At 42.8% G+C, this 24,893-nt stretch overlaps 1 protein-coding gene across 2 annotated transcripts; it reads left to right on the plus strand.

Moving 5' to 3' along the window:
- Positions 1-2,318: 2,318 nt before the first annotated feature.
- Positions 2,319-22,597, plus strand: smad6b (SMAD family member 6b). 2 transcript variants are annotated; one of them, XM_078257067.1, is made up of 4 exons: positions 2,319-3,860; positions 6,550-6,606; positions 7,310-7,387; positions 21,692-22,597. In XM_078257067.1, exons 1-4 carry the CDS (start codon positions 3,062-3,064, stop codon positions 22,234-22,236), a joined length of 1,479 nt encoding a protein of 492 aa, XP_078113193.1. In that variant the 5' UTR covers positions 2,319-3,061; the 3' UTR covers positions 22,237-22,597. The 2 variants fall into 2 exon arrangements, with proteins under 2 accessions (XP_078113193.1, XP_078113194.1); XM_078257068.1 differs by having other exon boundaries at positions 7,310-7,375.
- The last annotated feature ends 2,296 nt before the right edge of the window (positions 22,598-24,893 follow it).

The raw sequence follows: 24,893 nt of genomic DNA on the forward strand, positions 1-24,893 counted from the left end.
AGACATTTTTGTTGTTTTATTTTTCACTGTAGTTGAGTCTCTCTGGCTGAGCTATCAGAATGGCGTGAAAATATTATAAATAATAATATGTTTTTGAGAATTCTGCCCTACACTTTTTCTCAATATGTAGGCTAACACTCACTGGTGCTACCTCGTTATATGCTTCACAGCTTCACTTGGAGGGTGAAACACATGGGAGGTTTACAGTGCCCGACCAATAAATCAATCGGGCTGATATTAACTTATTGCAGATCAGTCTCAGCCCATTCATCAGCCAACGTGTAACAAGAAATTGCACTACAGAAACGTCCAAAATATGTTTGAGCTAAATTGTCCACCAAAGAGGACTGACAAGTTTATTTTACTACATATCTTTTGTTGCATTTCTTTAAAAAACTAATTTAAGGGATCCTTATCAAAATAATTTGTTGTCATATAATGTATTTACGTAAAAAAAAAATACAAGCTGATATATCGACATCAGATTTCCTTCAAATTAATATCAGCATCTGCCTCAAAAATCCAGTATCAGTCAGGCTGTACTTCACACCCTTGCCCCAGCCCCTAACAGGATGTTTTCATTGCCTACCTGGTATTGTAATGGTAGTATCATCACTACAACTTGAACATACTGCATTTATATTTTCAGTCGTAAGGTTACTGGGTTAAAGCTACATTGTGTAAGAATTTATCCCATCTAGCGGTGAAATTGTATATGACAACCAACTGAATATTACTTTCTAGGGCCCCCCCCCATTCCGAGCGCATTTTAACTCCTACGGTGGCCGTATTATTCCAAGAAGTACGACTTTGTCCGTGAGTGTTCCTTCCAGTGTAATAATAGTTTTATGTTATTTTGGTACCATTTCATTGCTATCATCAGCTATCAGGTTCCCAAACATATGCAAGCTAATGTTAGTAAAGTATCAGTGCTATCGTTATTCTGTATATTGTACGAGATTAATAGTGTAAGGCAATATTTACAGCGTAAGAGAGAAGCAACAGAGTTTTTAATATATTTCTCTGAGCAGTATGAACAATCATGTCAATGAAACCGAAATTAGCTCTTAGTATCTCCATCGTTTACACGCAGCTGTTCTAGCTGTGGCTGTGTTACAACTCCATTATGTGAGTTGTCTGCCAGGGAAATCACGACACATGATTACGTTTATGTTACAAGGTAGACAATCCTTTTTCATCATTGACGCGAGGAAAAGTATGCTAGACATCGTTCTGGCGTTATGCACAACCATGCTATAGTTAGTCAAGCAACTGTAAAACTTTGAATTTACACAAATAGGCAGAATTACCTTTTGAGAAGAAAGCAGGCAACTTCGGCGTCCCTTTTTAAAAGTCCTTGCTCCTTATGAGCTCTTTCCATCTTGGAAAAGCCACTCCAATATTAACTTTGGTCTTGTTGCTTTGCCTGTCGCGTTGTCGTTTTAATTCTCTTTTTAACTTCCTTTAGTACGACAATACTTTGATTAGTTGGTGGAAGTAATTACACATGAATGAGCACATATTTGTGAAAGAACAAAGGGGGTTTTGCTAATAATCAACTCAAAAAATTACACAATGGAGCTTTAAGGTTGTGTCCACTGCAAATTTCTCCAGTTAACATTTAAATGTTAATCTGACAGCAATGTTCAAACAAGTCTTTTGTATTGGGAAATCATTCACTGAAGTCACTGCATCTGTAATGTACTTGTATTTTTTTGTTTTTTAAAGGAGGGGAGCTGATGACTGGCAGGATGTTGTTATAGCCTACTTTATGTCTTGTTTTATTGTCGTTTTATCTTTCTTTTTTATAATCCTCATAAAAAAATTACAAAATCTAATTTGACAAGTGTTTATATCATGCAATTTTAAATTGATGCCCATGTTTCAGTGTCCCCATAAAAAATATAAATGAAAAAATGAACTGTGGATTTTTAGTGGGGATTAAAAAAACAGCAACACTCACAGGCATTAAACTTACTCAGTTGCTGTTTTTTTCAATCACATCCTGCCCAGCACAGATGTACATACGTTTTTATTAACTTTAACTTAAAAACTAGACGTGGGTGTTTCGCCTTTAAGAGTTAAGAAACTTGAAACTGTTTGCGCAACAATCAGTGCAGCTCACAGCCGCCAAAGTGTCTAGACTAGCACATGATGGTAGTCAGCCAATGGCTCCACCGCTCTCCTCGGGGGCCCCGTGTGTGTGTGTGTGTGTGTGTGTGTGTGTGTGTGTGTGTGTGTGTGTGTGTGTGTGTGTGTGTGAGAGAGAGAGAGAGAGAGAGAGAGAGAGAGAGAGAGAGAGAGAGAAACTGAGAAAGAAAGGGATCCGGGCTGCAGTTTGGTTTAGATCTGAGTAGAGAAGCAGGAGCACGATTCAGCCCCGGATTGATCCTCTCATCGTGTCATTTCAATTCGCAAGGATATTTTGTTGGGATTGTAAAAAAAATAAAAAAATAAAGTAGATAAGAAGTGCACTGACATTTCAAGAAGAAGACGACAAGGATCCTGATTTCTAGTGTATTTTCTTGGGATTTAATCGCCTCGAAGTACCTCATGCTCTACATACCGGTGTAAAAAGTAGATTTGAGCTTGTTAAAAGTCCGAAACTGTTTCAGGCTGCGAGTTGCCGTCTTGGGTTGAAGGCTACTGGCTTTGGATTATGTTTCTATCCAAATAGAGTAGGCTATATTATGTTATGTTATTATGTATTCTACTTTTTTTATTCGCTCGTAACAAACATATAAACAGGCACTTCCGCAGCGATCCTGGATAATAAGTCACATTTTCACCCGCTTGGTTATTTACAGTAGGTATATTCGGCTAAATGAATGCATTTTGATCGGAATGCTGCAGTGCATTTATTGCGCGATTTTGTTGTAAATGCAACAAAATAGCCTTCACTCTCATGTTGCGATTTTACCACCAATGCTCGTCAGTTGGCTGTGCATGCGTTGCACGGCATTTCACAGACATTAATGTTTTGCAACGACCGGAGAAGTATCTGTAATATTCGGATATCCGTACAAGAATAAAACCCTCATATCGATTGTCAAGTTGTCGTATGTTCAGGACGAAACGCTCAGGTCTTGTGCGGCGACTCTGGAGAAGCCGTTTGATCCCAGATACAGAAGGGGAAGATGGAAATGGCAAAACTTGTGAGGGCTGTGGGGACGATCTGTTCGGAAACAACCCAGAGAAGATTCCCAAAAGGGAGCTCAGACCGATGACCCCTAGCGGGTCTCTTGTAGGGGACATAGGGGGTGTGTGCACCCGCAGCCCCGTGGAGAGCAGCGGCTTGGGGGTCACGTCGGACCAAAATGGGGGTGCGGTGTGCGTGCAGGAGCAGGGGAGCCCTCGCTCCATACAGGACAGAGAATGCAGGACGGTAACGTGCTGCTTATTTAAAGACCGGGACCACTGCGAGCTTAGGGGTCCAGAGACGGCTCGGGGTACCAGGGATCCAGGCTCGTGTCACTTCGTGTTGAGGAACCATGGACCACGGGATAGCGGCTCTCCCGAGGCGCAGGAGGCGATGCCACGCACGTTGTTGGAGCAAGAACTGAAATCAGCCACATACTCACTTTTAAAAAGGCTAAAGGAAAGGGCGCTGGATACCTTACTAGAGGCAGTGGAGTCCAGAGGAGCAATGCCAAGCGACTGTGTTATGATTTCCCGGACAGAGCTGAGGTTGGGCAGCAATGTGGCGTCCCCACAGCTGCTTGTGTGTAAACTGTACCGCTGGTCCGACCTCCAGCACCCTGCCCAGCTCAAACCGCTCTGTGAGTGTAAGAGCTTTGAGGCCCTGGACAGTCCAATAGTATGCTGCAACCCCTATCACTACAGTCGGCTCTGTGGGCCAGGTAAGCGCATCTGCCAGAACTGTATGTATGTAGCACCTTACAGGCCTATAAAATGCTGCTTTTGGGGTGCAAAGTCACCAGGTAGTCCATTCACAGATAACCATAAGGTATCTGGGTCTATACTGTTTGTTTTTCCAGCCTAGGTTTTCTCTTGACTTTGTCTTGAACCACAGTCATGTAAAATACCATATTTACTTCTGAATATGCCTGTGTTCTATAAACATACAAGTAAATCCTGCATATCTTAACAATTAGGCCTATTTTGTCCATTTGCCAAATTATTATATAGAGAAGTGAAAAGGTCATATTGATACACACACACATGGCAGAAATTCACTTTTAAATATTGTAAAACTGTCAAGGGCCTTTTAATATGCTCAGAAAATCTTTCCCTAGCATCATGTTTTATTTGTCTGGTATTGTTTGGCTTACTTTATACTTGAAGATAGAGAAAGGATGGCCATTTGATTAAATAGTTAATGATTACTAAAGTCATCCATATGGCAAGGTGAACAATAATAAAATCCTTTAGATCTAAAGTAGATTTGACAAAACAAATGTGAGACAGTCTACTTTTGTTGCCAGTTTGATGTTATTCTGATGGTATATTCAATAAAAATACCAACATGCATGCAAAATATTGAATCAGTTTAAAATATGTGTTACTTTTAAACATTTTAGTTCCCTTGTAAGTTCTTTTTTAACAGTTTGGTGCTACAACAGAACATCGCTCACACTAGCCTGTGACATCTAGGCCTTTCGATGGAGAATGTTTTTTTGGACTGCTGTTGTCCTTATTACTCTTCTAAGTCTGAATGAATTCCATAATAACATAAAGTACATGACATATTTAGTGTGTCTGAATAGGTCAGTGCCTTCAGTGTTCCTACCTTGTTCCTTGCAGGGTTATTGCCAGGTAGTCCGATCAAGTGTATGACAGTGTACGATTGTATAGACTCCCTCAGAGGTTTGGACCTGGTGCCATAGGTCAGTTTAGTTGTTGTGGTGGAAGATTAAGCTTTGTTTTCACAATCAATGAGCTATCTATGGCAGAACCTCCCTGACCTATATTAAACATTCATTTTTGGCATGGGGCAAACCTGTGATTTGGCAAACCTAAAACGCTGGGCCACTCGACCCCACTGACTCCCGAGAGGGAGAGGGGCACATACCCCATATTGGGACTAAGGCTCGTAGTAGACATAGCTCACATGCGCTCATGCGTGGCCCGATAGAGCTGGTATTTCTTTCATGCTATTCAAGAAGGGGGGGGGGACTTCGAATCAAGACCTTAATCACTGTTTTTTTCATTGTTTGCAAGTGGGGAAATAAGAAATTTGGAAATGTATGAGACAACATTCAACACATTAAAGACACTTTAATTGAAAAACTATTTAATCCATTGTAAAAACGCAACAAAAAAAGATGCATAAAAACATCTAGTTAGCGTTTGTCAACTGCAGTTCCATCTACTTGAGTCTGATTTTAGAACTATTTGAAAATAAACTACTTGTCTCTGTTTTATGTAAGAGATTTTAAAGAATAAAACAGTACTAATGTTTGGCAGATGGCTTGGATTGAAGTGACTTAAAACTTTTCCCTTTTATTTTGCCAGGCATTATACTTTTAGAATGAGATCAGTTTCAAGTTGCGCTTTAAAAGCCCTTTTGTCCTAAGGAGGTCCCCTCATGCTATTTAGGTGAAGGAGTGGTGATAATATACAGTTTGCATACTACTGGCGCCAGACTGACTAGCTGTGTATCTGAGTGACTGAGTTCAGATCCCAGCAATTACTGCCGCCACTCTTAAAGGACCCGCTGCTATTATGCTTTTCTCCTTCCCCTTTTTCCCTGTAGGCGAGGTCACAGTGTGTGCACAAAGTTTTCTTTCCTTTGTGCTTGTCCTTCTTGTGCAAGTTATTCTCTTAATTTCTCTTCTTTCTATTGGATAAAATCAAGGTCTCTGAACACAATGAAGTTAAAAAGCAAAGATTTACTCTGATTTATTCAACTACTAACAAACAGTTATGGTTAGTCTCTGGTTGCTGTAACCACTGCTTCAGTTAAATAATATGTGTGTAAATAATAGAAACAAATAGTGTGCTGTTGGCTTTGTTATTAGCTTTTGAATGAGCTTTTGAACAAAATGATTTGATTCTGCAGACACAAAGCTGTGAGAGTTGAGATGTAGTCTGGTGTGTACTTTCAAGTGGAAGTCGACATGTTTCAATAGTTTAGTTTTTTGTTCAAGCCTTTATGATGGCTTGAAGTTTGTTGTGTTGCCATGTTTCTTTTTGCTTTTATTAAAGACTCATGATAGAATTTCACACAAAATATGATTGAATTACTGTAATATGAAACATTGAATAGATTGGGATCTATATGTGCAAAGAAGCGTGTACATGTGTTACAATGTGTTTACAGTTATTTCACCCACCAGCTTTGTCAGCCGCTTTACACCAGAGGCTTTTAACTTGTTAACACACAATTATTGTCTCTCAGTATGAGTCAGTGTTTCCAAACAGTGCTTAATGCATCTCAGTTAGACCCCCAAATAGTTGATTCAAGTTTGAATTGCACAAATATGACTTTCCTGTGTTTCGTGAATGAAGAGTAGTTTTACCTTTCTTTCTTTTAAATAGCATGTATTCCCTTTATTAGGTTATTGACATGACTGTTTTGTGTTACAGAGTCCCCCCCACCTCCTTATTCAAGGCTTTCCCCTAATGAAGAACACAAGCCACTGGGTAAGTGACACAGATGAGCTCTGTGGCACCTGAAGCTTTCTATTCCATCCTTACTTATTGTTTCATCTGAATTCTGCTATTAATATTGGTCATCTGTGTTATGACTTGTAACCAGGTAGTTGTAAAAGTGTAATTACTTGATTTATTATCTTTTTCATTCATAATTACAGATATTATGAGCCTGCAAATTGCAAAGGGCACAGCCAGTCTTTTGTTTAGGCTCTGATTTTACAGGAAGAAAAAGGAATTAATTGATTTGGGACATTTTTCTGGCTCTAATTAGGCGCAGTAACTTGCTAACTGCATGAAAGCTTTGAAATGAGACCTAGGTCAGCATGTGGTATGATGTCAGCATGCCAGCCAGAGTCAGTGTGGGTAGTATGGTGTGGGTAGTATGTACTGTGGGCTGCTGGGACTTTGGAGCCTGGCTGCTAGCTGGGGCTGCAAGTCTGAGTACAGCTGAGGTTTCTGGCAGCACTTGGGGGGATGTCATCAGGTAAAGCCTGTTAGTGAAGTTGCCAGGTTATCCACTATGGGATGAAGCCCAACATGGTGTTAATTGTTTTGAATTTGATGCGAAAAATAAACATGTTCTCGTCTAAATGAAGAGATACACAGAAGTAGCCATTGAGTCTCCTGTGGGGGTGATTAGTGAGCGTTCAGACTTGCTGCAGATGAATAATTTCTGTTTTATTCCCCACAGATCTGTCAGACTCCACATTGTCTTACACTGAAACTGAGGCAGCCAGCTCACCAAATATCACACCAGGTGAATTCTCAGGTGGGTGTGTTTCTCCAGCTGTCACCAGTTTCTAAATGAGGAGTTTATATCCGAGATGTCTTATACTGATTTTAGAAATGAATGATCCAGAACTTTATCATCCAAGAGGAGCCGCTTTGTAATTACTACAGTAATTTGTCAAACAAGCCAATGTGTTTTTCTGTTGTGATGTACATTTAGTAAGAGTAGGGGGCATTTATTTTTTGGTTGGCACAGTAGACATACTGTATCGCTTTGGGTGGTCAAATGCTGTCTGCAGCAAAAGTGTGGTTGGACATACAGTAAGTGAGTAAGGTTCTAATCATTTATTTATTTTTTATGACACGTATCACATACTAAATATCCACTTTAATTATTTTTTTGACTTGATTTTGGAAACGTGTGAGCAGCTTTTTGAAGTAGGGCGTCGTATAGCGTCATTACCTAGCTTGAATAAAGAGTAAATGTATTTCTACAGAAACATAACTTCAAAAAGAGCGTCCATTTCATGTGAAAATATGATGCAGTATTTAGTACTCTGTTTAATTAAAACCGATTCTTGATGATGAAATCCTCCATTTGGCAGAGATCATTATTACATGGATTAGGGGTTTTACTTTTTCCCTGAAGTATGATTAAAGTTGATAGTTGGAGTAATGAAGCACATAAGACAGATGTTAGTTTGTAAATAAGAGATACAGTATGTGTCGTCCATGCTAATGTGTTTGCATGTCTCATATATGATAAAAGTACAATCTATGAATCACCATATTATCATGGTAATAAATCACAGAGCTTTCATGACTCTGATTTAGTGCTGCATTGTCCTGTTTTTCTGGCTTTGAAATGGTAAAATAGACTAGCTTGGAAAAAAAGAAAAGGGAGGTATAATTCTGTCAGAGTGTACTTTAACAACAGTTCAGTGCCCCAGAGCTTTTGAGTGTATCTGGATGAATATGCAAAATTATGAAAGTAATTTCATTTTGATGTTGCACTTTAATTCTTCTTATTAAGGACATTACGAACAGTCAGAGTTTTAAAGATAAAGGTTTCATTGTGAGCGGTGCAGAGGTTCAGTGGGGCGTGTGCGTTGGCCACAGAGCCGGCCTCCCCTCCTCTGTTTTTCTTTCAGAAATATTTGAGTGGGATCAAACTGTAATAAGATCCAAGCTCGCTCAGAAACACACACAAGCACACATAGTTGTGCACATGCATGTGCACAGACACTCACACGTACAACTCTATCAAGCCTGGCTGTAAGTGGGCTGCAGGGAGGGGTGGGTTCAGGGAAATGGAGTTGCTCCTGTGAATGGGGCCACACCAAAGGAAGCGAGTAGAAACAGTCCTGTCCTCTGATTTGAAATGAAACACTCCTTTCTCGTGGCATAGAGTAAGCATGCCTTCCCCCTCATACTAGGGCCACAGCCAGCATGCACAGTATCATGTGGACGGGGAGTCAGAGCCCTCATTTTGGGGCTTGACGGGAACAGCTTTTCCTGTTAAAGGGTCTGTCATGGCTCAGAGGCCTGGACACTGAGCAGCTGACATGGCTACCTGGCAGTGAAGTATTCAGTCAGCAAGGGCCCCTCCACCCCAGTACACATGCTGTCACCACCTCAGCATGGCCTGGCGACACTCCCTGAGTCAACAAAATGAGGAGCTTGTCAGTGCGCGCACCACAATTCCTCAGAGACTGTGGTGAGGAGGGAGGATCTCGACATGCTTGGCTTTGGTTTCTTCCAACTGTGTTGCTGCTTGTACATCCCGGGCCAGATCACTCTGCATTGGCTGTGACACACTCGGCAACTTGGACTTGGGAAGGAGAATGACCAGCGCTCCACAGGGTGGTAGTTTTCCATGCCGTGAGCTAATTTGTGTTGCAAGTTTGTCTCTGATCTCTCAGTTGCATTTGGCGGTATGATGGTTCTTTGGTTTTAGATTAAAAAAAAGAGTGTCCATGTTGAGTGAAACAAACCATTAGCATCTTGTCAGTGAAACAGATCTTCCATCACGTACTGGCCACGCATATTCCATCATAAGACCGAAAGCCTAAAGGCCTCCTTATGAAGCCTACTTAGTTCTGCTTTAATACACAGGCATGTACTGCATATTGTCATGTTATCCTGTGTTAAACATGTTGCTGACCTGGAGATGACTTTCTCTGTGAATCGCCCTGCAGTTCAGATAGAGAGTGTGTAACCTGAGTTCTATGGTATCCAGATTCCACCCCTTTTGCAGGAACAGGTAAACCTCTTTAAAAGCAAGTCTAGGGGGCACTTGGTGAATGGGTGGCGTGTAGTCAAATAATCAACTACAGTTTATAGCCCAGGGCTACATAAATACCCACTGAGCATTCTTCTGCGTCACACAATGGCAGAGAAAAAGATCGGAACTAGTTAGTTTGGCAGATAAGCTCGTTCTTCCACATCAACCGAAGTTCTAAATATATACAGTGGAATTTATAGTAGTAGTAGTTCTCCTTCTGCTTTAGATTATATAGTTCCATGTTAATATGAGATATGTCTTTAAAGCAATACACTCTATGTTGTTAAGTTAATGTTACAGTATCATTCAAGTGCAGATACATTTCTATCATCCCTCTGGCTGATTGTGGCAGTTGTTTAACATGCTAAAATGTTCTTACTCATGCATTCTTAAAAAGCTTCACTATGTGCACATTATTATATTACTCTCTAAATGTTAAACTCATACCTTTAGTTACTGTGCATAGACATTTCAGACCATTCACAGTGTTTTATTTAAACGTGGCTGTGTGGGAAAGAGACAGCCCAACCAGGCACTCTGTGATATCAGTTTACGTCATGAACGGGCCAAGCTTGCATACACAGTATACCTTAGTACTGTGTGTGTGAGGGAATGTGCCTTTGCTGGTGTTACCCTCGTAGTCTGCCTGCACACCTGTTTCCTCACTGCCTGGGCCTCATCGTGTGGACATCAGAGTAAAGCCCTTTGAAGCAGGTCTCATTGCTTCCTGTATGACTGTCTGAGGGGGTGTTTTCCCCCTACACATTGACTTTATTATGTCAGTGACATTGTCTCTGACATTGGGGGCTCTTTATGTTTGTCATTTCTTCATTATAATGCTGCTCTCAGTGTGAGGAGCCATGCCAAGATGTCTCTGCGTTGCTACTTAAGAATTTCAGTTGTTGAAGATCTTTTTACGAGCAATAAGTGTCACTGTGTGTAGTGATTACCATATTAACAATGTTTATGTACAGTAAATGACGCAGGCCTTCCAGTTGCGACTGGTTTAGGTTTGTGAAAGCATGGCTCCAGTCTGCCTACATTCTTCAGTCATTAGAGGTTGTGTCCTCAGTCAACGCAGTGGAATAACACTGAGTGTACACGCTCATGTTGGTGTGAGTTGAGATCACTTATGTGAATGGAGGGGCTCCCTCAGATTTCAGGGTCAGGTGACCAGAAGACATGCAGAGTGACCTGAGTCATTGTCCTTTTTATATTGCCCTCTTTTTTTCTTCAACTTCCTGAGAGTGCAGGAAAGTTGGACTGGATGAGCGGAAAGAATGAAAGTTGTTAGATGTGGATTACACAGAGTGCTGTAGCGCTTGCTGAAGGCAAGAGGGCATCAGCAGGTATTCACGGTTCCCACACAGTAATCATACAGTGCTCTCCTCCGTCTTTCCGCCTGTCTCTGGAGGAAAGGCCAGCGCTGTCTCTCTAGATGTCTCGTCTGCAGACAGACAGTGTCAGGTCCACTTTGGTATTGACTGATTCTTCCAGGCAGAACAAGGCAGTTAGTAGAGATAGATGGGAAGGGCTTCATGTGAGTCACGTAATAGATTGCTCAGGGAAATTGCAATGTACAATGCTGCAGTGCTGGGGAAAAAAAGCATCTGTAAAGCTTTTGTTTATACATTTTTAAGTCTATGTTTCTTCCTCAGGGTCCTCATACAAGTCCAGATGCATACTGACATACATTCACACGCAAGAGCAAAGCAAATTAAATTGTGCAGTCAATACTAATCACAGCCCGCCCGTCCGTCTATGTCAGGAAGAGGCCAGCACTAAACATCAAACCATTCCTTCTGTCTGTGTCAGAGACAGTGGAAATGCACGGAATAATTAGACAGTCTAATCAAGGCATGTGATGCTTCTCTTGATTAAAGTAGATTAGACTGTACCCGTACTTCTTGATCTGACTCTGAAGGCATGTAATTCCTCTTCTGCGATGAACCAATTAAATAGCATATCTACTGTACACATCTAAAATAGATAGATTGCACCTCTAATTTCCCCTGAACTGTCTGGTTATGTTTTTCCGCATTAGATCATCTATTCAGTTTATTGCAGTGGCCTTGGTATTTAATGGATGGCTTTGTTTTTTTCTCTCCTGAGTTTAACTGATGCTGGGTGACACAATATAGGTGGCACATTTACAGCACACCCAAATCCACAGCCGCAGAATGTATAGCTCTAGAACCGTCATATTCAATTGAATGCTAATAATTGTGGTCCTGCTCCTCTATCTTTTGAGAATTGCTTTCAAATGTAGTGTGTTGAGTATATACAGCATTTCTTTCCTGCCGTGAGACATCTAGCTGTCTTGTAGCAGACAGAGGTATGGTCTGATGGAGTGACAACTGCATCAACATATAAGCGATGTACCCCTCCCACCTCGAGGCATGATCCTCCTGCTCCGTCCCACAGAACCCAGAGTGATGCAGCACGGGCTCATCTCCCCCTGCACCTTGGCACATGGCCTCAGGTTTCCACCGCAGTCCTGAGCCTTCCCAGCGCCTGGCCGCCCACACTCCCTCAGGAACCCCAATGCTCCAGGATACGGGATGTGGAAATAATGTGACTCGAGTGCTTCCACCCTGCCTCCCGAAATCAGGTTTTGCGGATTGTTTATTTGAGGGGAAGGAGGCCTCAGACAAACATCCTGTTTTAAAAAGCTGCCTGGGTTTTGTAGCAGTGCAGGGTGGTGAATTGCCCCTTTGACAGCGGGGGGAGACTGAGGAATGTTGAAGAGAAGGCCAGCATCTCGGGGGAAATGAGAGAGCTCTCCTCAACCATTTGTCATGTCCAGTTTTCTGAGTCCATTTTAAGCGGGGGGCGAAGGGTTGAAGCTATACATCCTGAAGGGTCTTGTGCTCTATTCTCTCTGTAGTGGTGAAGGGCCTGTACCCACAGTCTCAAGTATCCGTTCCTGTCCTGGGAGGCTGGCTTCCGTTTCCCCTTACGTAACACACATACACAGAAAAAGAGCCATTGATAAGAGCAATAAGGCCATTTTTCATTTTCCCTTTCTCAGCATTGTTAGACTGTGGTGTCAGAAATCCATTTTGAACTTGTTCTCTCAGGGGTTATGACATTGAGGATCCTCACTAGAGTTCTCCGCGGTCTACATGACCTATTGGCTCACTAATATATGTTTGTTGCTGTGTATGGAAGGGGTATTGCGTGTTTGTGTGGTTGCAGTGTAGTTTGTTTCCCATTTGTCAGCTTGCGTCTTCTGGCCATGAAATAAGGATCTTTTACTTTTTGTTACCATCTTTTTTGAGTTTTGTAAAGACTTTAAGATGTAAGCCAAGTCAAGATTAACAGCATTTCCAATAAGCCTTGCCATAGGTTCATAGTAGAAAAATCTCCTTAGTGTGGGCCTGCTGTGTCAAGCAGCGGAAATGTGAGTTTGTGTGAGTAAGCACTTTTTTATCATCTTAAATTGAGTGTAGTTGTCATTATGTTGAGATCTCTTTCTACACTAAATTTGATCTAAGAGTTGATTTTTAGTCAGAACTGGCAACACAGGTCCTAGACATGGTGAGGTAATGTGACCTCTACGTGCAGAGTGAAAGCCATGCTAATCTAAAGCAGTCCTTGGAGAGGCCTGAAACCCCTTACATGTCAACAGAAACTAGCCTGCTGAGCTTAGTATTTATCTGTCTCTGCTTGGCAAGCCAGAGTGGTGCCAGTGCTGCTGGGTGTTTGACGAACTTCTGAAGGGCTCACAGATAAAGATAAATCTATAGCCTCATACATGACTATGAGTCTAAGCTCACAGTGGTGCGCTTGTCATTTGAATTTACAGACTGTACTGTGCTCAGGATAAGGTGGACTATGTTTCATTTTAGGGCTTACCACACAGAGAGAAATTACACTCTGTAGAAATAACAGGAGGTGTGCTCAGGCTATAATTCCTGCCCCATATTCTACCTTAGCAAACAAAGAGAGTGAGCTAATCTTGTCGTGTGCTCAGGGAAGGCTGCTGTTACCATCTTCTCTTCCTTCACACCACAGCACAGCACCAACCTCCACCAATAGCTCCATTCATTCAGCTCAGGGCAAAGGGTTACAGCAACAAATAAAGAGCGTGCAATGCCATTAAAAATGTATGGAATGTCCAACTGTTAGTTTAGTGTTTATGTGTGCCTCCTCTCAAGGCTGAGAGGGGGAACAATACTCCATTTGAGCTGGCCACTGTAAATGTGCTAGCCTTGCAACGCCTGGCAAGCAGTAAGGAAGGAGTTGCCAGTTGTGGATGCTGTTTTTATTTTCTGATCATTTTACTCACAATTATAAATCCAGACACTGGCCTTGGTCAGCTATGATTAAGGCCTGTGGTCTGATTGCTGGCGAAAATAGATTTAAGATTTTTTTTCCCCTTCCTCCCCAGAGGAGCATTGACAGTTGTGCCTGGACCTATGGCTGTCTGTATTTTTAAAACTCAGAATAGCCAGCGCATTCTTTGAGTCTCCAGAATGCTGTGTGTGGATTAACTGTAGGGGGCCATGTCATTTCGACATCTCTACACAAACCTTTTACAGCCAGAGGAAAAGGATAGGAGCTTATTGTTGATGTGTTGAGCAGTACACTCCCACTGTATCAGTGCCTGGTTAATTTTCTCTCTGTTGTACATGTGTAAACTGAGAGAAAGAATCTTGAATCTTTTTTTTTTCCGTCTTTCCTTATCTTGAACTTGATCTACTGGAGCTATATCTTCATTCCACTCCCTTGTCCTAACATGGGGCCATGTATGATAGACATCATTCAGAGCCTTTGATCTTGTTCCCGAAAGATGAAGCCTTTTAAATCTGAGCAAAAAACCTTTATTTTGAGTGATAGTCCAGCAAACACCCCTGATAAGTTAGTGTTTACGTGGCTTAGCCTGTTCAGACCATGCTATTTGTTTCCTGGGCATGTACAAGTGTTTATGTCCTCAGGTTCTACACAAAGCGCAACATGACAGGGCAAATTGTACTCTGTAAACTGTACATTGGGATAAAGTTTTTGCAAGTAGTAGTTATTACAGAGTAAGACATAAGTCATAAACATGCTTTTGTGAACATTCTCATTGATAATATTCCCCCGGGAAAATTGTATTTACTTTTGTAATGTGTGTTTTACTTATCTTTTATTTGTGTGCATTTCTGAAGTCTTGGCTGTGTGGCTCAGTACGTGCAGTCAGGCTGTCGCATTTCAGGGTACGGTTTAGATTAGAGGTCTGGCTGTAGCTTCCCCCTCTTCCCCTCTCTGTGACTGCCAGCACATAATTTACTTAATGAAATCCTGCCATTCCCTTTAGCTTCAAGATTTTTTGCAGATGTTGACAGGGAAGGACTTTGTGAATTATTGGAAATGTTCACTCCTGCATTTTTAATGAATGTCTTGCTTGTTGTGAACGGGCTGACTTGTCAGAGATGGGGGAAACAGTTGTCTTTGTTTGGGGAGCTGGTGTCTGGATGCCCGCGGTGGAGCAGTGTGGATTACAGCAAGTGTTGTGATTGAAACAGAAACTCTGGTGCCACATTATCCTGACAGAACACATTCTCCTCACAGACTCTGATCCACTGGGCCGATCAATAGGAAACCATTGTTTGAACGGCCACTCTGTCCATCATAGCTGGTTCACCTCCCAGCCTAGTGGAAACCAAATACCTACCTTTCACCTTAAATTAGTCAGATTAATATAACTCGTAATAATAGAGTTCCTTGTTATTGTTCATTTGAAACTAAGCTTTTAACATAGCTTGAGTATATAGGCCAGCTAAAGTCTTGCTATTTGACTCTGAAGAAAAGTGTTTGAGTACTCATATTATGCTGTTTGGCCTTTTCCCTTTCCTTTATTGTGTTATATATCTTTTTATGCACGTTATAAGTTTACAAAGTGAAAAAGACCAAAGTCCACCCCAAAGGCACTTACCATCTCCAACAGAAAACACTGTTCACAAACTGCTCCAAACTGCTCTATTGTAGTCCAGCTTTTACTTCCGTGATGAACGTGCGTCACTTTGTAACACACGTTATAATGCTCGCCTAGCTGCTAGCACGGCACACCCTCATACTCTGCTTCTGATTAGCTAGCAGTGCTTACCTAAGTACTGCGCATGTGCGACTCCCAACAAAGATGGAACAGAAGTGCGATGCCTCACTCTGTAGCTAAAACAGAGAGCTCAACACACAAGGTGAAAAGAGGAGCTGCAGCAATGTGCAGTACAACAAAAATATGGTGTTTTTTTGGAAAATTAAACCACCATGCGCCAACACTTTCTCTCTCACGTGATGTGTGATTTGGTGAGAATTTTTTAACCAACGAGACTCTTAAAGGAAAATGAAAGCAACCTTCTGGCTGCACCTCCACCCCCTACAGTCCTGACCAGAGTAGGAAGTTAGGAGGCACAGCGAGGGGAGGAGGGGGGAGTTCAGGAATGTGCATGGTCTCCTCTACTCAAACACTCCAGCCTTCTTGGCTAGAACCTCCCTCACACACGCAAACAAACACAATGACACACACACACACACACACACACACACACACACACACACACACACACACACACACACACACACACAAACAGATAGGTTGTATGAGGAGGTGAAAGGGCACAGCCACCCAGCAGGATGTTCGCTGAGTGTTTTGCTTTCTGTGCTCTCTTAGACTTTGCTGGCCTTTAACGCCGCCTGTAGATATGACATTTACAAACATTCCCCACAGTTTTTACAGAGCTTTTACATGCCCTGAATGACTCTCCTATGCCTCACTTGCATCACCACCATCACTTGTGCTCTGTGTCTCTGACACATTGCAGAGCTTTGGAGAAAACTTTGAGGAAATGAGCAGCACATTCTCTTCCCCTAAAAAGAAAAAAAAGGTCTTCTCCCTCAAACCAGTGGTCTCTTACTCACGCGCCCAGACGGCTCCTCCATATTTGCCTCCTTAGTTTCCTGTGCTTTTTACACCCTCTGTTGTTTATTGATTTAATTTATGGATTTTGTTAGTTATCTGCTATCAAGGGTACAGCACTTTTCCTCCCTCATGGGGTCATCCCGAAACAGAAACGGAGGGAAAGTGGAGAGGAAATGGATGACAATGTAAAGCATTCCCATTGTGACAAGCCAGGCTTGGTGACTGGATTCAGTTTCTCCCGCTCCCACAGTGTTTCCCACATCTCTCTCTCTCTCTCTCTCTCTCTCTCTCTCTCTCTCTCTCTCTCTCTCCCTCTCTCTCTCTCTCTCTTGCTCTCTTGATATCTTTCTCTCTCTATCTCTTGCTCTCTCTATCTCTCTCGCTCTTCAGAGAAAGGCCAGACCTCGGGGAGAAAAATCTATAGACATAGAAGAGCAGCTCCAGTTAGCGTGTCTGTCTGATAAAGCCGACTTTGATGGCAGTGATAGCCCTGACGCCAGCCTAAATGTGGCCTGCTCAGGGGTTATAGTTGGCCTGCAGGAACCATTGTCTACAGAATTAAAGCCTTACCACACTCTGAACAGAGGGGGAGGCTTTTGCTTAAGTTCCACTTTGTTGTTTTAGTTGTAAAAAAAAGTTAAATTGAACAAATTATAGTAGGGGGGTTGCACAGGAATGCACAAAGAAAATAATTTGTTCAAAATTTTCACACACACAACCACAATGTACACACACACACACACACACACACACACACACACACACACACACACACACACACAGGCACACACAGTCGTTATGCCCCCCCTCCACCAGCCCCCCAGCCTATCAGTTCATTGGTAGAGTCTAATAGCTGGAGGGGAATCTAATCCTTGGCACAGGATGAGAGACTGCTGCTTTCTCCCTCCTCTCCTGGCTGCTCTCCTCCCCTTGACTGCACTGCTTAAAGGGACTCGCAACAGTGTTTTTATTTTTTTGTTCCTCTTCAGCAAAGTTTTGCAGGAATGAGTTCATCTCTGCTCCCCGCTTTGGATTAGGAGAGATGAAGTATAATGGAGGTGGCCCCAGAGCTTGGTGGTGAGATGTTAGCACGGAGGGGAAGCTGTTGTTTGTCTGCCTGTCCCTGACACTCGGCCTCCCATTCATCTCACTCCAAGGCTGCGGAGCTGTGTTTATCCCGGGGCAGCTCTTTTCTGCTTCTCCCTCTGCCCTTTTTTCCCCCTCCTTTCATGCTGTCTTTAAAAGCATTACTGGATGATCATCAAGGATTGCCATTGAAACCTTCAAGCCCCCAATTTTGTGTACTTAGTAGTAATTATCCAGACTCAACCTCGCAGGATGATTTGCATATGTAAACTTGCGGAAAAGGCTTGAGCAAGTTGTGTTTAACAGGCATATTTAAGGGTTGTGTTAACAACATCTTGGTCTTCTCATAACAGAGGGAAAACAATTTAATAGCTATAATCATGATCAGTATTTGCCGTTTCTTTGGCCTGTGACAACCACAGTAGTCTATATTATCATTAGTGGTGGAATGTAAATAAGTGCATTTATTCAAGTACTGTGCTCAAGTACAACTTTCAGGTACTTGTACTTGAGTATTTCCATTTCATGCAACTTTGTACTTAGTTTGACAGCTTTTTGACATCATAGTGTAACACTCACAGGGGGCATTTTTATGAATTATGAGTAATACTTTTTAGTAAAGATTTTTTATACTTTAAATACATTTTGCCAATAATTCTTACATCCATTGCATGATTTTTCACTTAAGTGAAGGATCTGAATTCTTCCTCCACGGCTGATCATCTGTATGCACTCTCATTTTTCATGCAGAATAACAATTTGTGTTAATATCTTTCAGCAAACTGATAAAAGTCTGTGTTTGTTGTCAGACCTGATGTCCTGATTTTGATACTCCGGATTCTTCCAATCAGACAAACCACAGGGAAACAGAAAAATAAAACATTCGTTTCAATGGAGCTCACACCTTGTTATGGAAATGGTTTGTTAAATCTCTGTTTACTATGTGACTGTACTAAGACATGTAGTACGTGCATACAGAGGCATCCAAGGTTACTTTTGATACACTAAAAGTGTCTGTGGGCTTGTTATATTTTGAGTGTCGTAATCTGTTTACTTATTTCTTGACGCTTAAGGGAAAGCCAAACAGAGACTTATCATCATTTACTTATCATATTGCTAGAACACTGCTAGTTGTTCTAGTCCACGTATTTCCTATTGGCCATGGAACATTTTGTAGACCAAACAGCTTCCACAGATCCATGTATCTCCACTTTATACCAGCACTTTGTGTCTGGTTATGTAAGGCTTCAGAGTTGATTAACTCTTTCAAGTGTTCAGATCATTGACCCAGGCAGCAGAAACAGGAAGTGCAGCGGCCATACTGTGGCTGTGTCCTTTGACTCTGAGACTGACACTAAGAGGAGAGGCTTTTGAGAATAAAATAACAATAATAACATACGCTACTATTCTAATGGGTACACAGAGCTGTTAAAAGGTGGCAGGGTTAAATGGATGCAGAGCACCAGTAATTGCTCCCAGCCCGCCATGGCTCCGCCCTGAGCAGACCCTCTGAAAGCCCAACATGGAGTCACAGAGAGTTGGGTGTCTTTGCTGTGGTCAGAAGGGAGGAAGACACACGCCCTCCCTTCACCGCTTAATATCTGACTTTTAGGTTAGGCTTTTAGGTCTGAGCCTTGGCCTGGCCTGTATCTGTATTAGTTTCTGGTCATTAAATAATAATTATAGCTGGCTTCATACTCTCTTATATCAATTTGAAAAGGTAAATAAACATTTACAGACACATGCAAACATCGCTGAAGAAACAAGGCTTTCTTCAAAATCTCAAAGACGAGCAGAAGGCAGTTTGAGCTCTGGACTAGAGGCCACAGTTGCTGTGGTGATATTGTCCAAACAGTCTGCAGATTGTTGATAGCTCTGCTCTGTTTAAGAGATCCTAATGAGTACTTCTCTCAGGGCCCTCACCTCAGCACCCCCACCTAGCCAAAACACACACGTTCAGGACAAAAACACAAACACGCTGGCTGAAGTTCTTCCTCATCCAAGCAGACACATGTGCGCACCAGGCACACGTAGACGCTTAACACAACACAACAGAGCGACAGGAAAAGGCCTCGCTCATGGTGTGCTCATTGTCTTCCCTCAGGCTTAACATTTGATACATTTCTAACCTTTGTCCTGCTCATTCCTCTTCCTGGTCCTTGGAGTCCTACTGGCTACCTTAGTTCCAGGCTACGTGTGAAAACTAGACACTATTGACCAAATTGCTTTTGCTTTATTCTTGCCTTCTAAAAAGGAGGAGACGGTAGCCATTTGGTCTTTTGTGTTTGTGTGCACAGTTTCAAAGTGAGTTTACCTTGATGTGTGGGCTCCATTTGATTTGAGACAATAGAGGGCCATAAACAAGTTGAGGCTGAGTTCTTTGTGTGGCCGAGCCGTGCTGAAGTAAAAGCTGAGCTCAGAGTGGAGGAGCTGGAGTGTGGAATTCACTAATGGCACATGCATGTTGGGGCCCCTGAAGAGAGGGGGTCATTTCAGCCATCAGTGTGTGCGGAAACACACAGAGAGCCTGTCTGCAGCTTCCCTCCACCCCCACACATCCCCACTCACTCTTTAGCCTTCACAACACAGAGCCTTGAACCAGCAGGCGTTTTGTCTGTGCAAGTCTGGTCAACGTTTTTGCTAATCTTTGTATAAACTTTACTAGTGTGGGTCACTCAGCAGAAAGGTTAAGTTGGGTGGGTGGTGAGCGAGGCATTTTGTTGCTGTGTGGATCTGCGATGCTCCACCTTAAAGGCGTTTGTTAATGGGGCGGGCGGTCATTAAGCCCTGAGAGCAGAGAGACTGAAAGGAATGAGGCCACAGGCCCAGGCTTTAAATCCTCTGTGCCAATAGACTCTCTGAAGCAAAATAATGGCATCACTCTGTGTGTGAGTTAATGGGAGCTGATAGCATGAAGGCTGGGGGGTCAGCGGGTCACGGGCTTGTGCTAAGTTGTCAGGGAGCTGAATGCCGTCCCTGGGCCCACAGCAGGGGGAAAAGCTGGAGGGAGGGGGTGGGGGACCCCCTGCCTGGCCCTCTCCCGTCACCCCCACGCTTGTGGAATGTGACGAAGACGAGGAAAGAGGAGAAAAAGGCACCCTCATTCTGGAGAAGTAAAGGGTGAAGAGACGGATTTGAGATCATGGGACTCTCAGTGCTTTTTCTCCCTCTTTCACCAGACCCTCTCCTCATACCACAGCTTTTATGAGCAATTTAACTGTATGACAGCTATGAGCAGTGTGGACTGAAGCAGCCTCTGAAAGTAGTCGACAGAGTACTGGGTGTCTGTTCACTATGGTGAAGATAGAAGTCCACCTAGGGAGCAGTAACTCATGTTTGGAGTGTTGAGGGCTGTCACTGGAAAGAGTTCACCGACTGCAGCCATGAAAACTGAATTAACAAGCTGATTTACTAGACAGAGATGTTTAGGAATGAGATGCCAACTTTGTTCCACTGTAAAAAATGACAATGTGTTTTTCTCTTAAGCAGCGTTTATTACACACTGACTTTTCAAAAAGTAGATGTCTTTTATCCAGCCCCAACACACTACTGCAGGGACTTATTTGCCAATTTTCAGTGGAAACACTGAGTGTAATCCTAAATTAATTTTAGTAAACATGATCTGTTTTGAAAGTGCATGTGTGTGAGGAGCAGCGACTGCCTCTGTGCTGGGTGGTCAGTGTTTAATCATTACATTGCCCTCTTGAGGCAGAGGAAGAAACTGCAGGTCTTTGGACTGACCTCACTACACTCTCCACCCCCAGGATATGTATAGTGTGTGTGTGTGTGTGTGTGTGTGTGTGTGTGTGTGTTTGTGTGTTTGTGTGTGTGTGTGTGTGTGTGTGTGTGTGTGCGCGCGCGCACATGCGCGCGTACGTGTGGGCATCCAGCGGTATTTACACAAGGCTTAGATTTCAATACAGTGCCTCCTTCAGTATTTATTGTGTGGCCATCTGCTCTGAACAATAAAAAGAGATAGTTAATCCGGTAAAACTTTGGCCTTCCTTTTTTCTAGGCCTGTTTGCGTTTGTTTATGTTTTGTTTAATGACTGTCCCTCTGCCTCTTCTAGATGCCAGTATGTCGCCTGATGCCCCTAAGCAGAGCCGCCACTGGTGTAACGTGGCATACTGGGAGCACCGCACACGCGTGGGTCGCCTCTACACAGTGTACGAGCACTCCGTCAGCATCTTTTATGATCTACCTCAGGGCACAGGCTTCTGCCTGGGCCAGCTCAACCTGGAACACCGCAGCAGCACTGTTCAGCGCACACGAGGCAAAATCGGCTACGGCATCCTCCTCAGCAAAGAGCCGGATGGCGTTTGGGCGTATAACCGCAGTGAGCACCCCATATTTGTCAACTCCCCGACCCTAGACGTGCCTAACAGCAGAACTCTGGTGGTGCGAAAGGTGATGCCAGGCTACTCCATCAAGGTGTTTGACTATGAGCGTTCGTGCCTCCTGAGGCACACCACAGAGGCTGACCTCCTGGACGGACCCTATGACCCCAACAGTGTGCGCATCAGCTTTGCTAAGGGCTGGGGCCCCTGCTACTCAAGACAATTCATCACCTCCTGCCCCTGCTGGCTGGAGATCCTCCTCAACAACCACAGATAACACAGACGGACCCCACAAACTATCCCAAATATCATCTACCTAGATTTAATATAAAGTTTTATATATTATATGAAATATATATTATACTTGTAAATACGGAGTCATTTTTACAATGTAATTATTTATGTATGGTGCAATGTGTATATGGACAAGAGGAAAAAATGGAAAATGCACTTTGGCTTATATATATTATATATATAAATATATATAAAGATAAAAAAATCTTTCAATACCAACTTGAGAAATTATACAGCAAAATTAGGATGAGCCTGGATTTGGTGTATAGTTTTCATATACTATTAATATCCAGACAAAAAGCTAACACCATTCACACATTGATAATAAAGTATTCGCATAATAATTGTCTTTGTTTGGTTTGCATCATTAGCTGTTTGTTTACAACACATTTAATATTTCTCTCTGATTTATTTTCATGACATCTTAACAAGTGTATTGATACCCTGAGGACATCAGTAGACTTAATCCTACCTGTTGTGATTTGTCTAAAATACCAACCATCACAAATCTTGGTATACCACCATCTGTTATACTCATGTATTATATTACATACTGTATAGGTATATAATATGTATACTGAAATAAGGCATATGTCCTTGTGTGGCATGTGACATTTAGGCCAAGGGTTGGGATCCCTTTTTTCCCAATTAGACTGGGAGCAGATGATATAAAGATCCGAGTTGAACTTGTTTTCAACTTTGCCAAGCAGAAAATGATCAGAGCTGTCATTTCCCTGTTTATATGAGTAGTGTGATGTCTGCACTTGTGGGTACAGAGGAGTTAATTAAAAGACCAAAGCAGTTAACTGATTATGTTTATATTTCAGTAGCATCTACAGCATCGTGTTCATAACTAGATTTTAAGACAAGCTAACTCAACTGATCCACATGTCCTTGAGGTCCTAAGGAGCCTCAGTAATGAGGAGCGAGAGGAGATGGTGTAGTGGAGGACAGTGTAGGAGGAAATGATGAAACTACTCAGGCGATCCTTCCGAAGTTGTTTCTACTTAAGCACATCATCGTTGGCCCGTGGTCGCAGGTCTCAGGCCCCCCACAGCCAGCTCGTCTCACAATGGACGTTGTTATAACTAACCAGGGATGCGGCACCCTGAAACCGCCACAGTGATACTGGAATGTATGCAGAGAAACCAAAACGTTTTACAAGCCTACTGGAATCTTAAAAAATACAGCCAAGGTGGATGTGGTTTAGCTGGCTTCCTTCATAATTGCTGGTGTTGGGTTGTCAGATTGGCGGTGCTGGTAGTGAGAAGGGGGGGAGGGGAGGGGGTGTGGGGGCCAGGTCTCTGCCAACATTCAGCAATAAAGGCATTCAGTAACACTGATTCTGATTTAATGAGTGCTGAACTGTGCAGTTACAAGGAAATGTGTTTTTAAAGTGGGTTCTATAAGACATTGAAACTGTTGGATGAGCGTTTTGAAGTTTGAGAGGAATGTACTTTGAGCAGAGAGGCACAATGAAGAGGGCTGGATTTTCAACACAGAATTGTCAAATTCTGTGTTGTGAAAATGCTACTTTTCAATCGTGTGTGCTGCTGAGTGCAGCGTCTCTCTCCTTCCCCTCCTCCATAAAAGCTCAGACAGCCTCCTCCAGGCCTGCTGACTGTCTGGAGCCAAGACTGTGTAGAGTTCAAACAGAAGAGAGGAGTGGCTCCACTCCGCCTCTGTCTCTGCCTCCTCTCTTCCCTACAACTGGGGACCATTATCCTGCTCCTTTGTGTCTCTGTTATGGGAAAAGGGCCCACATCACCACTGGAGAGGAACTGGCAGACAATTATATGGGGTGGCGAGGAGCTAAGACACATAGTGGGCAGATTACACAAGCCACCACAGACGGTATGAGAGGGGGCCTAATTAGACAGGGCTGGGGAGGGGCCAAGCGATAACATCTACTGAAGCTGCATCTCTGGAGAGGCGACTGCTCTGCTCCAGAGCTGGAGTAGTTGTGGCAGGAGGACTTTGACTCTATGCAAGATGAAGTAGGGAAAGGAAAAGCCATGTAAGCAGCTTTTTGTGCTCCATGAGCTCAGGAATGGTATTGATTAGCAGGCTGCAGCCCTCAATCATTTTCTGGAGAAGTCTCTGTCGTTCTCGGCCCCAAAAACCCAGGCGCCATTTTGTTCCACTGTTTTTGATTGTGAATTTAGAATAGTTGCAGCGCTGCATTGATTAGAAACGTATGGAAAACAACATAGCAGCTACTTTTCACAACAACACAAACATGACGCACTCTCTGTGGGACACATACACATACATGCTACATGTGGATATACGTATCTGCATTTGTGTTTCTGTGCACAGATGAGTCTCTCTTAGCTGGTGTGCGGACAACTGCTTTTTAAAGCTCTGAGTTTCGAAACCCTGTTATTATGGCTTCTGTTCTGCCAAAGCCTCAGTACATTCCTCAGACTGTAGATTCTTGTCTGTAAGCCTCTCCTAAAGCCTGGTTCTCCATGTTCACAGTTGGCAACAAAGGATTGAAGTCTCTGATAATTACAATCAAGTCACTAAACATATCTGTTCCCTTTTCACAAAAATTGAGCACACCTGCAAAAACATCCCTCAGTTAAATGTAAGAATAAGTGAAAAGTGAAGAGTAATAATCTTAACCAAAAGTGATTT

Source organism: Sander vitreus, chromosome 8 (genome assembly GCF_031162955.1).
Source record: "Sander vitreus isolate 19-12246 chromosome 8, sanVit1, whole genome shotgun sequence".
NCBI lineage: Eukaryota > Metazoa > Chordata > Actinopteri > Perciformes > Percidae > Sander > Sander vitreus.